The sequence below is a fragment of the Cannabis sativa genome, chromosome 7 (genome assembly GCF_029168945.1).
Source record: "Cannabis sativa cultivar Pink pepper isolate KNU-18-1 chromosome 7, ASM2916894v1, whole genome shotgun sequence".
Taxonomy (NCBI): Eukaryota; Viridiplantae; Streptophyta; class Magnoliopsida; order Rosales; family Cannabaceae; genus Cannabis; species Cannabis sativa.
The window spans coordinates 58814464-58826144 of NC_083607.1; the positions used below are offsets into that span (position 1 = coordinate 58814464).

General features: G+C 28.6%; 2 protein-coding genes across 3 annotated transcripts; one reads left to right on the plus strand and one right to left on the minus strand.

Moving 5' to 3' along the window:
• Positions 1-4004: 4004 nt before the first annotated feature.
• On the plus strand, positions 4005-7678 carry LOC115697365 (glycolate oxidase 1). 2 transcript variants are annotated; one of them, XM_030624340.2, is made up of 12 exons: positions 4005-4347; positions 5230-5400; positions 5539-5663; positions 5757-5803; positions 5907-5984; positions 6087-6211; positions 6337-6403; positions 6585-6647; positions 6743-6812; positions 6912-7012; positions 7094-7198; positions 7287-7678. In XM_030624340.2, the coding sequence occupies exons 2-12, from the start codon at positions 5264-5266 to the stop codon at positions 7476-7478; spliced, it is 1110 nt and encodes a 369-aa protein (XP_030480200.1). In that variant the 5' UTR covers positions 4005-4347; positions 5230-5263; the 3' UTR covers positions 7479-7678. The 2 variants fall into 2 exon arrangements, with proteins under 2 accessions (XP_030480200.1, XP_030480201.1); XM_030624341.2 differs by lacking the exon at positions 4005-4347 and having other exon boundaries at positions 5289-5404.
• An 884-nt stretch (positions 7679-8562) lies between these two features.
• LOC133039784 (uncharacterized) lies at positions 8563-10786 on the minus strand. Its single transcript, XM_061118735.1, has 2 exons — positions 10425-10786; positions 8563-9337 (listed from the first exon to the last, which is right to left on the minus strand). Exons 1-2 carry the CDS (start codon positions 10695-10697, stop codon positions 8717-8719), a joined length of 894 nt encoding a protein of 297 aa, XP_060974718.1. The 5' UTR covers positions 10698-10786; the 3' UTR covers positions 8563-8716.
• Between the last annotated feature and the right edge of the window lie 895 nt (positions 10787-11681).

Below are 11681 nucleotides of genomic sequence, written 5' to 3' on the forward strand. Positions count from 1 at the left end.
TCCCTAACTTTATAAATACATATAATATTGTCACAATTGTATACTTTTGATAATCAGATAAATAAAACTGCTTCTGATTTAGAGATCTAAAGAAAAAGACTTAGTTGATAGTATTACACCATTAAATTATGGTAATTGTTATCGATAAATCATGTACGCATATCTAATTATTATATATATTATAGTGTTTTATATTATATACAAATTTTGTCTATTGGGATTATTAATTTTTTTAACATCACTTATTAAAAATAACTTGTCACATAAATTTGTATCAAGTTTGTATGTGATTTACGTTTGCTCATACTGTTACTTATACAACAATACTTTACAATTTATGTAGAGAAATGGTAAATGGCATCCATTAATGATGCTTAACACCAACTGAAGTATCACATCATTATTGATAGAATTAATCATCGAATCTACATGATTTAATTTAAGAGAAATGGTAAAAGATACTAATGGTGCCTAATAGCTAGTACTCTCCAAAGTGTCATATTATTATTAGTGTATTTAAAAATCGAGTCTTATATAAAGTATTGTTATGGACCACCAAGGTACGTAGCACCACTGTGAAAGTACACTTTATAATTGATTAGCAGTTCTCTATAATCTTTATAAAAATAAAATATATGGTACCCGATATTGAATTACAGTAAAGCAATACTACACATCACAAGAGTCCTAGACACCATGAATGCCCTTTAGCATTTCTTTATATAATTTAACGTAATAACTCTAATGAAATATTGCTAACTAATCTCAAAGTTTACATTTAAGTGGTGTTAGCCACTAATAATGCCTAAGGACATTGAAAAATAATAAAGGGTACCTATAGTATCTAATACTCTTATGAGGTGTAATATCGCTATGGATCTCATTTATTTTAATTTAAAGATTATAAAAAATCACTAACTAATTATAAAAGTTATATATAGAGTTGCTAAGTACCTTGGTGTCTCATAACTATACTTAGTAACATAAATACTAATATAATAACAATTATAAAATATTGCTAACAGCCTAATTATAGAGTATTATTATTAAATAGTAGTAGTGTCTAATACTTTTTATAAGTGACACTTCACGATTAATTAGCGATATTTTTTAAAAATTATTTTTTTAAATTATATGTGATCTAATACTTAATTACAATAACAATTAACCAGTAATATTTTTTAACGTAACTATATACGATCGTAGGGACCTATCTTCATTGAAATTTGTGAGGTTGGATTCTCATGGTCATTTTACTTGTCACAACTTACACGCGCTATATAGGTCGTTACTTTCACGACCAATCAATATAATGAATAGATTATTATAAAGAGCCTTATCATATTCATACCAATTTCATACTCTAAGAGAGTATCTCCAATTTATATATTAAATTTAGTATTTTATTATTATTAAATTTAATGTTAAAATTTATTTTTACTCCAATTACAATACTAAAAATTACACTAAAATATAGAGAAATTATCTTATATACTTTTTCTTTTCATTTTTTTTTTAAAATACGGTTTGAGTTTCTAAAGTGGTTCCAGCGTTAGTTGCAATAAGAATTTCTATACGATTTTTTGTTGCAATTTAGATTGCAGCGCTAATGTAAAATTTCGTAAAAATGCAAGGAAAAAAAAAAACAAAACTATTTTGAAGTGTAAAAATGAAAATGACCCAAAAAAATATTACTTATTTTTATATTAATTTTTTTAAAAGTACCAGATAGTTTTAATCTTATTTTCAACCTATTAAATATTTTTAAATTTTTCAAAATTTTATTAAATATCTTAAATAATTATAATATACAACATTATAAAAAAATTAGACTAATATATTACTATAATTCTTTTTATTCCAAACATAGCACTAAAATTTACACCCAAAAATATATTTTTTATTATTATAATATTTTTAAATAAAATATAATATATTTTAATATTAAATAATATATATACAAAAAAAGTTATAAAATACTAATATAATAATAATAATAAATACAGTTATTACAATGCTACTAGGTATATACAATACAGTGTATATATGGTGTTAAAATAGTGCTACATTCAGAGAATTTCCTACGAGAATATACCCCATCACAAAGTACGTCATATAGCCAAAAAGTATAATAATTAATAATTTCATTAAAAAAATTTTGTTATTATGTGATAAAAATTAGTTCATAAATACTAAAAAATAATTAAAAATTTATATTTTTACAAATTTATAGTTTTTTTTTATATATTTTTACTAATTTTAATTTTTTTTAACAAAATTATAAAATGTTGTTTTGCTGTTACGAGATAATAACGTAAAAATAATATTTTCTAAAATAAAAATAAGAGAAAAACTTATAAAAAAACAGAATTCTTAAAATTGTAAAAAAAGAAAAATACCCATAAAAAATGTAAAAAAAAAAAAAAAATCTGATTTTAATTACTAAGTGCATGTTTGTCATCATAACTAAAAAACTGTTTTTTGTTTTTAAAAATAAAAAATTGTTTTTAAAAACAATTTGGCTTGTTTGACTTTGTTTTTTTTAAAAACAGCTTTCAGAAAACAAAGTTACAAAAAACAAGAATTTTGAAAACAACAAAATGTTGTTTTCTGTTTTAAAAACCAATTCACTTTTGGTCCATATTGTTTTTAAAAATCACTAACCAAACGTGACTTGTGTTTTAAAAACTTCAAAAACTATTTTTTGTTCTCATTTCTAAAAACAATTTCTTAAAACAAAAAACAGAAAATAATACCAAACATGCTCTTAAATTTCTCCTTACAAAATTCAAAAAAAAAAAAAAAAAAAACTACTTTTTTGGCAAAATGTTTAGTTTTACCATTATTTTTATTTTTCTCTAATGTTTTAGTTTATAGGTAATGTTTTGCTAAATTATGTTTAGAGAATAGTGGTGCAAAATAGAAAAATTAAAAATAGTAATTATTCTTAGTAAATCACATCTTCTTCCTCGACTTCTTTTTCCTTTTTAATTATTATTTGAAAAAAAAAAAAAAATCAAAATATCAACTTTACCCTGTCCCCATTTGGCAAATACCAATTTAATGTTTAGTTAATAATATTACCAAAAAATAAAAAAATTGTCAAAAAAAGAAAAGAAAAGAAAAATACTACAAAAATGGACGTTCCAAAAACCAAAATGATTATGTGATTTATTCTATACATATTTTCAGTAAACTTTTGTTTATTTATAATTTTAAGCTAAAAACAAAAACCTTATACCACTGTATATAATGATCTATAATATAATATATTCATCAAAAGAAAAAGATCTATAATATAATATAAGGTGACATTAAATTATTAGTGCCCCACATGAATCACAACATGTTTTTAAATATAGGATTATTTTTCAAAATAAATTATTTGAAAGTAATTATATTTTTAAGAGTATTTTGCGGTATAAATATTTAAGTTTAATTTTGGGTTGTAAATAAATTCTTAAGTTTAATTTTTGACAGTATTAATACTTAGGAACCTGACTGTTAACGTCAAATCATTATTCACGTGTCATTTTTTTTTATTGGTATATTTAAATTATTTTTTTAAAAAAATAAAAATTCATGACCTAGACCAATCAGTAATTGTCATGTGACAATTTATTTAACACTTAAAAGTTAAGTATTTATAGAAGTTTCAGAATTATAATTTAAATATTATTACTGCAAAAAATTAAACTTAAATATTTATTTACAATTAAAAGTTAAATTTAAGTATTTATGTGTAAATTAAAAAATAGAATTTTTTTTAAATTAATTTAAACATAAGTTTTTTTAATTAATTTTTATTTAGATTTCTCTATATATTTTTTTTTATTATATGATCCTAAATTAACCACATTTATGAGGCCACATGTAACTGAGTTAGCAAAAGAGAGAAGAAAATGCCAAATCAATAGCCATTTGTGGTCATACACAACCTATAATATGATATGTTTTTTTTCTTCATTATCTTCATTTTTTATTATTTATTTATTTTTTAAAAAAATATATTTATTTAATTTTATTTTCTGAGTATTGGAGAGAAATGATCATCAACAAAACTGTCTCCACATAAAATTCTCACATTTCCATGAAACAGATTTGGTCTCAAATGCCTACCTTGAAAAACCAATCCACTTAGTCCTTCTTCTCTCTCTCATATGAGATATGACACAGACTTTTTTGTCATTATATTAATATTTTTCTATTTTTTTTCATTGTTTTTGTTTGTATATATCATATTGTTAACCTTTTATTTTCCATTCTTCTCCAAAGTTTTATCTTTTGAGCTTTTCATTCCTCCATTTTTAGTTTCTCTTCCTCCTCCTTAGTGGGAGAGCCATAAAGGTTTGTTCTTTACTCCACCATTGATTCAAGTTCATATTTTTAGACTTGGGTTTTCATTAAATTGAGTTAATTTCCATTCCACTACTAAAATTTTGACTTGGGTATTTATGAATATTACATGTTTGATACAGTGACTCACTGAGCTTTTTCCTTATTGAAATGGGTTTATATTACATGTTTGATTGTTTGGATTTTCTTAGTCACATAACTCTAAATTCTCTTCTTAATAAGCTTTTAATTAACATAATCTCTTATATGCTTTTGGAGTTTACATGTAAAGTGGGGCCTTACATACTCTGCTGTTAGCATAAGTAAGAGTATTGTAGTACAAGGCTATGGCTTGTCATGGTGTCTTTGCTTCTGAATAGTAGAATGATTGTTTTGTTGTACAAGTGTTGATGAAAAAGCTGGGATTTGAAACTGTGATTTACAGGAGCTTGAAATTGATGCCATAGTTACTCTGTTTCATTTATTGTCATCCTGTGTTTATGCCATATTTGCATTTGGAATATTGAGTTTGTCAACTTTAGTCGCTTTCATAACTTTTCTCTCTCTGCTTCTCCTTAATCAGTTATGCTTTCGAAACAAATTTAGTGTAAAGTTTGGATTTGGATTAGATTAAGTCGTTTTCTAAGCTTAAGAGTGATTAGTATTCTTTCTCTTGATGAGTTATACTTATCTTTAGTTCTTGTTTGGATGTTGATATTTTTTTTAAGTATAAATTTTGTTAGAGAAAAGATTAGGAAAATATTTTACTAGAATTTTATAAGTGAGTACTTAAAATACTGTATCTCAATATTTTGTTAGAATCCAAAATATTTTCTTTCTATTAATTTTTTGATTTTGTTAAATTAATCAAGTTTTGTTTGTTTTCTTAATCAGAGAATTCAAGGAATATCATACAGAACTTGTTAAGATGGAGATCACTAATGTTACCGAGTATGACGCCATTGCAAAGCAGAAGTTGCCTAAGATGGTTTATGACTACTATGCATCCGGTGCTGAGGACCAGTGGACTCTTCAAGAGAACCGAAATGCTTTCTCAAGGATTTTGTAAGCAGTAGTTCCACTTGCTGTAATATGTTTTCATTTGATAAAATGAGAAGTAATTTCTTAGTTTTACTGCAGAAAGTGTTGGAAACTTGATAGTATGTTTAAGCTTCCATGTAATTTTTCGTTTGATTGAAACAGGTTTCGCCCTCGCATCCTCATTGATGTAACCAAGATTGACATGAGCACAACTGTCTTGGGATTCAAAATCTCAATGCCAATCATGATTGCTCCTACTGCTATGCAGAAGATGGCTCATCCTGAGGGTATGAACTCGGGTGTTCTTTACACTTAACTCTATTACACAAGTTTCTTTGTTTGGGAATTATGGCTGATATTGTGATGTGATTTTGATTCAGGGGAGTATGCAACAGCAAGAGCAGCATCAGCAGCTGGCACAATCATGGTTTGGTCTCTTTTTCTCAAGTGTTTTTTAATTTTCTATTGAAATTCAATCAATATTTTTATGGCAACCTCATTCAGTTTATGAATTAATGATGTTGTTTTAGACTCTATCTTCATGGGCTACTTCCAGTGTTGAAGAAGTTGCTTCAACAGGACCTGGGATTCGGTTTTTCCAACTCTATGTAAGCTTTCTGTTCTATGTTTTCTTGCAAAAAGTGTATTCGACATGGATTACGCTTTCTGACTCCCGTGCTTAAAATCAAATGCTGGTTCAAAATGTTCAGGTGTACAAGGACAGGAATGTTGTTGCACAACTTGTCAGAAGAGCCGAGAGAGCTGGTTTCAAGGCAATTGCCCTCACTGTGGACACTCCAAGACTTGGCCGCCGAGAGGCAGATATCAAGAACAGGTAGTTTTCATTTACAACCAATTTCTTTTTCTAATACTAAACAAGAGTTGGTGTTAGATTATTTAGCTAGATTCTCTCACTGTGAAACTAGTGTAATGATACAAAATTTTATGGCTCTATTGCAGATTCACTTTGCCACCATTTTTGACTCTGAAGAACTTTGAGGGTTTGGACCTTGGAAAAATGGATGAGGTGAGAACTATATGACCTTTCAATTTATTTTCCTTTACATGTTTTAACATATTTTTTTCGACAAAAATAAGAGACTCCTCCTCAATTATGGCGGAGGAAAACCGTAGTAACAAAACAAAACACACAATAGTTGTTTTAACATAATTTGTCCTGAATTTTCATTTGTTGGGTGACACTGCAGAGTAGTGACTCTGGACTGGCTTCATATGTTGCTGGACAAATTGACAGGTCCCTCAGCTGGAAGGTAGTGTATTTTTCTTGTTCTGTTTTCGGTATAAGATCTTTTCGGGGTAGAAGTAGTAGCACTACTGAGAATTCTCTTGATCAATCAATGTACAGGATGTTCAGTGGCTCCAGACTATTACCAGCCTGCCAATTCTAGTGAAGGGTGTCATCACTGCTGAAGACAGTAAGCAATTCATACCAACTCCTTTTCATTCTTACCATCATTTTTTTTCTCTAGATTTTATTGACATGTCCATTAATTGTTTCTGTTAAAAAAATGCAGCCAGGATAGCCATTCAAGCTGGAGCTGCTGGAATTATCGTCTCCAACCATGGAGCTCGTCAGTTGGATTATGTCCCTGCAACTATCACGGCTTTGGAAGAGGTAATGTCCTGAAATCTCAGCTTCTATAACCTTAATTTGCAGAGTATACTAATGTCAAGTTTTGTATGGGGAATGTTTTAGGTTGTCAAAGCTGCACAAGGCCGAATTCCTGTTTTCCTTGATGGTGGTGTTCGGCGAGGAACAGATGTCTTCAAAGCATTGGCTCTTGGAGCTTCTGGAATATTTGTAAGTACATAATGCAAACCTTTTCTTAACACCATTATTATACGAAACACTTTGTCTGATTTAGTATTGTTATGTTTCAATGTATCAGATTGGAAGACCAGTTGTATTCTCACTGGCTGCTGAAGGAGAGGCTGGAGTGAGGAAAGTTCTTCAAATGCTTCGTGATGAGTTCGAGCTGACCATGGCGTTAAGTGGTTGCCGTTCGCTCAAGGAGATCACCCGCAACCACATCGTGACAGAATGGGACAGCCCTCGTACCGCTATTGCTCCTAGATTGTAAGGTGTCAAGTGTTTTTCTTTCTTCTGCATTTTTATGCAGTCGAAAAAAAAGCACACGTTTTCGGGTGCCTTTTATCAAAAGAAATGTTACATATATTTATAACTTTTGCTTCAAAGAAAACTGTTGAAGAATCTGATAAAACTTCTGTTTGGAGAATCAATTACATTGTATAAATGGCTACTTCTGCTGGCTTTTATTTACTACTGTTGTGCTCTTTCTTTTCATTTCAGCACAACTGTTCTATATTTTGATATTACATATCATTATCTACTAAGAATAGGATTATATTTATATATTGTATGAAGTGGATTGAGCTTTATTCTACTGCTTTTTGAACACAATTTCCAGATTAGAAATACTGTAGAAGAACTTGTGTTCATAAAAATATGATAATCTTTCAAGCCATTGACACCAACGAGTCACTGTGGGGTTTTAGAAACTTGACATTCGATTTCTACTTCAAAACAACTTAACTAACTTGTCAGTTAAGTTGGTTAGTCGGTTAGTTTAGTGGAGTCCTTTCGGGGTCAAGGTCAACTCTTTGTGCTAGCCTATATAAAGAGTTGATTCCCTTAGAAGTGTTTCCTTTGTAAGTAGATAAAAGAGAGAGGAGGGTTGGTGAGCTAATTTCGGTGCAAGACGCCATTGCTGTCAAGATTTCTAATTCGATTTTCAATCCTAGTAACTCGGTTATACATCTCCTTTAGTGAAGCTTTGTTAAAGGGCAGTTCCTCTCAAGAATCAGGCACCACGAAAAATGTGATGAATCTCGTTACAACTTGTGCAATTTTACTTTGCAGATTTCAGATTTCTGGTTTATAATATATTCTTGATCATTGCTATAACTTTGTTTTTAGCACTTTTATTCTCTTGTGTTATTGATTCTTGGCAGGTGTTTTGACACCACAGTCACCTTCCCCAATGTTAAAGGTCACATTTTTTTATGCATTTTTTGTGGGATTGTTCTAAAAGTTTTGGTTTGATTTTGCATTGTTACTCCATTATATGTTTTTCTTAACCTAGACTTTTTGGATTAATTTGATGAAATTCGTTAGTGCTTGATGAGTAATAACAAAATTAAACATATTCCAACAAAACCAAATATAATAGTTATTAAAAAAAAATGTATCATTACACACCTCTAAATTCTAACTAAAAAATATATAAAAGTAATGAGACTTTCGTAAAACTTACAAGTAAACCAGATATAAATATGAGAACTAGGTCGGTTGCTGTTTCTAGCCATCGTTGTTGTACAACCAAGGCTTGACGTTCCTATCGAAAATACTTGGTCCATAAGTAGACATAATCATTTGACGTAAAGGACGAGATTGAACCCATATAAAAAATAAAACCGGAATAGAAGCGAAGGAAGTAACCGGTACAAGAATCCAATATTGGGCTTGAAACATGATAGAAAGGGTAGCACAAAAGGCTATCATCATGGTTAAAAGGGATAGGATAAGAGTACATAACCCTATGATCATTTTATTTGGTAAGGAATATAAAAAATCTTCTTCTGTGTAGCGAGAGGTAAGAATACTAAGAAACATTAACACTGAAGTGGTTGAAGAAAAGAGGGATATTGCATCTGAGGACATAAAAATCTTGAACAAGATTTTATTTAAAAATATTGGATAGCCAGAGTCTTGATTGTTTCCACCTGGAACTGTAAATGCAGCTGTGAACATAATTGTAACAATAAGTGCACCTACAATTGTACATGATTGTGATGTCTCTTTCATCCAAGTTTCTCCATTGATCATCAAGTTAGAGTGATTTTCTGTAAACACATCTTTTGGTTTTTGTTTATTACTATCTTCATATTCAATGGCTTGACCTGCAAATGTCTCAACTTCCTACATATATAATTGATAGAAAGTACTTAATTAGTTTCAATGAGATGATTATGATCAAATACTATAATTAATTGGCTAATTATGATTTTTGTCCCCTGAACTTTGACATGTACCAAATTATGCCTCTTGAAGTTATAAGGTCGTTAAAAATGCCCCTAAACTATTGAGATTGTTGGATATAAGGAATTCAATTTTACTATTTCAGTGATTGTTTATGTACTAAACCATGCTCTCCCGAGTTTGATATATACCAAATCATGCCCCTCGAACTTTGAAATGTACTAAATCATACCCCCAAACTTTCACCCATGTTAGATTTTTTTACTAAAATTGGACAAAAGTCCTTAAATCCAACAATCTCAATAGTTCAGGGGATATGATTTGGTACATGTCAAAGTTCAGGGGGTAAAATTCTTAATTAGCCTAATTAATTATTAGTTTAAATATATGTTAAATGGAAGCTAATAATATACATTAATGTATTTGATCCTGTGTTTATTGGGTGGTGTTTAGTTAGGAGGAATGAAAATATAAAAATAAGATTAATGAAAATGAGAATATGAATAAGAATGAAATGTGAAATTAAATTTAAAATGTATAAAAATAATTTTTTTTTTATTTTTTATTAGAATGATCCTTCAATTTCAAAATAAAATAGACATTCGATCAAAATGATGGAATAATTTTTTTTTTTATTATTTTTTTTTTATTACTTCCAACTAAACGTCACTTACCAAATTCACTCCTTGGACACTAATACACTAAAGAGTTTGTGTCCTTTCAATATGACTCTCTATCTTCTAATGTGGATGAATAAAAAGGTACCAGTTTTAGAGTCCCACAAAAAAGAACGCGCTAATCATTTTAAATATTCATCGTTAATGAGAATGTACAAGGATGATTTAAAAAGTATAATAATTAAGGTGAGGTATAGTATACTAAAATATAACACTTTCTTAAATTATATAAAGTCTGATACTTAATTACACCAATAGCAGTATGACACCATAGAGGATGTTAGGTACCAATAGTACTTTTTAGCAATTCTCTAAGAATATGTAGTTTTATCTCAAAACCAATTAATAACAAGTATAATAGCAGATGATCTATTAATGTAAGATAACAAGAACAACAATAATAACAATAAAGGGATATTAATAATTACCTTAAACCATTGTAATTGTCTTTGCATTTGTAAAGCTGATCCAGGAATAAGGTTCAATACTTGTGTAGGTGCTAGTTCTCCAGCCATATGTAGCATGGTGAATCTAGAGGTCTTATGAACACAGTTTGCAATGAAGACCATATATAAGGCTGAAAACTTTGGCTTCACGATGTTTAATTGCATTTTGAAACACATTTGTGGCTACCTCATTACTACTCCAAATCAGTTCTGGATTTGCTCTTGCTATTTTCTTTATGAATTCTACATTACCATTTTCTGCAGCCTTTTCTACAGCATCACACACTCTTGCATTTCTAATTTCATTTTCACTTGTCATCTTTTTAATCTCTATACACATCAAATTTTGAAGTTCATTATATCGAGTGTACCCAACCTTTGTTTCATATAAACCTTTCATATCTATTAGAAATAGTAAAAAAAAAATGTGTTAATATATAATTAAAGATATATATATATATAGGGAAAGTTTTAGGTAGGGAATCATTTTTGCCTTACTGCAGGATCGTTTTCTATTTGTTTTAAAAAATTGGTGGAATGTCAATTATTAATATTTTATACACTACCATTTAAAAAAAAACTGAATTATAATTTATTTTAGTATTAGAAAAAAAAAAAAAAACCCCGAAAGTGATGCTCTAAAATCTCTCTATATAATATAACTAATTAAAGAGAATAATCAATCTTGTTGCTGCCAAAAAAAGAGAATAATCAATCTAAAGTTAAATATATTATTACCTAAAATTTTGTGAAATATTGAAGACATGCCTTTTAGTCGACCTAGCACTGCAAATTAAGAGCAAGTAGTAGATAATAGGCCTCGTGATTAGTATACAAGAGTAATCCATCTAATAAATATTCTATTTCCCTTCCATGTATAATAGATAACAATTAATAATATTTCATAAATTGATGTATATATATATATATGCATAGATAATATCCATATTAATTGCTACATATATATATGTACCTGAAACAGTAGTTGTGACATCATTGCTATTGACATCATTTTTTATGTCAACACAAACATAATCACCAGCAGATGGTACATGTATATCTGAAATTAATATATAATTAATAAGTCACACAACCTAAAATTAATGTATAATATTATCTTGAATTTTTATTTGAGATTATATTAATTTTTATTAGTTTTAT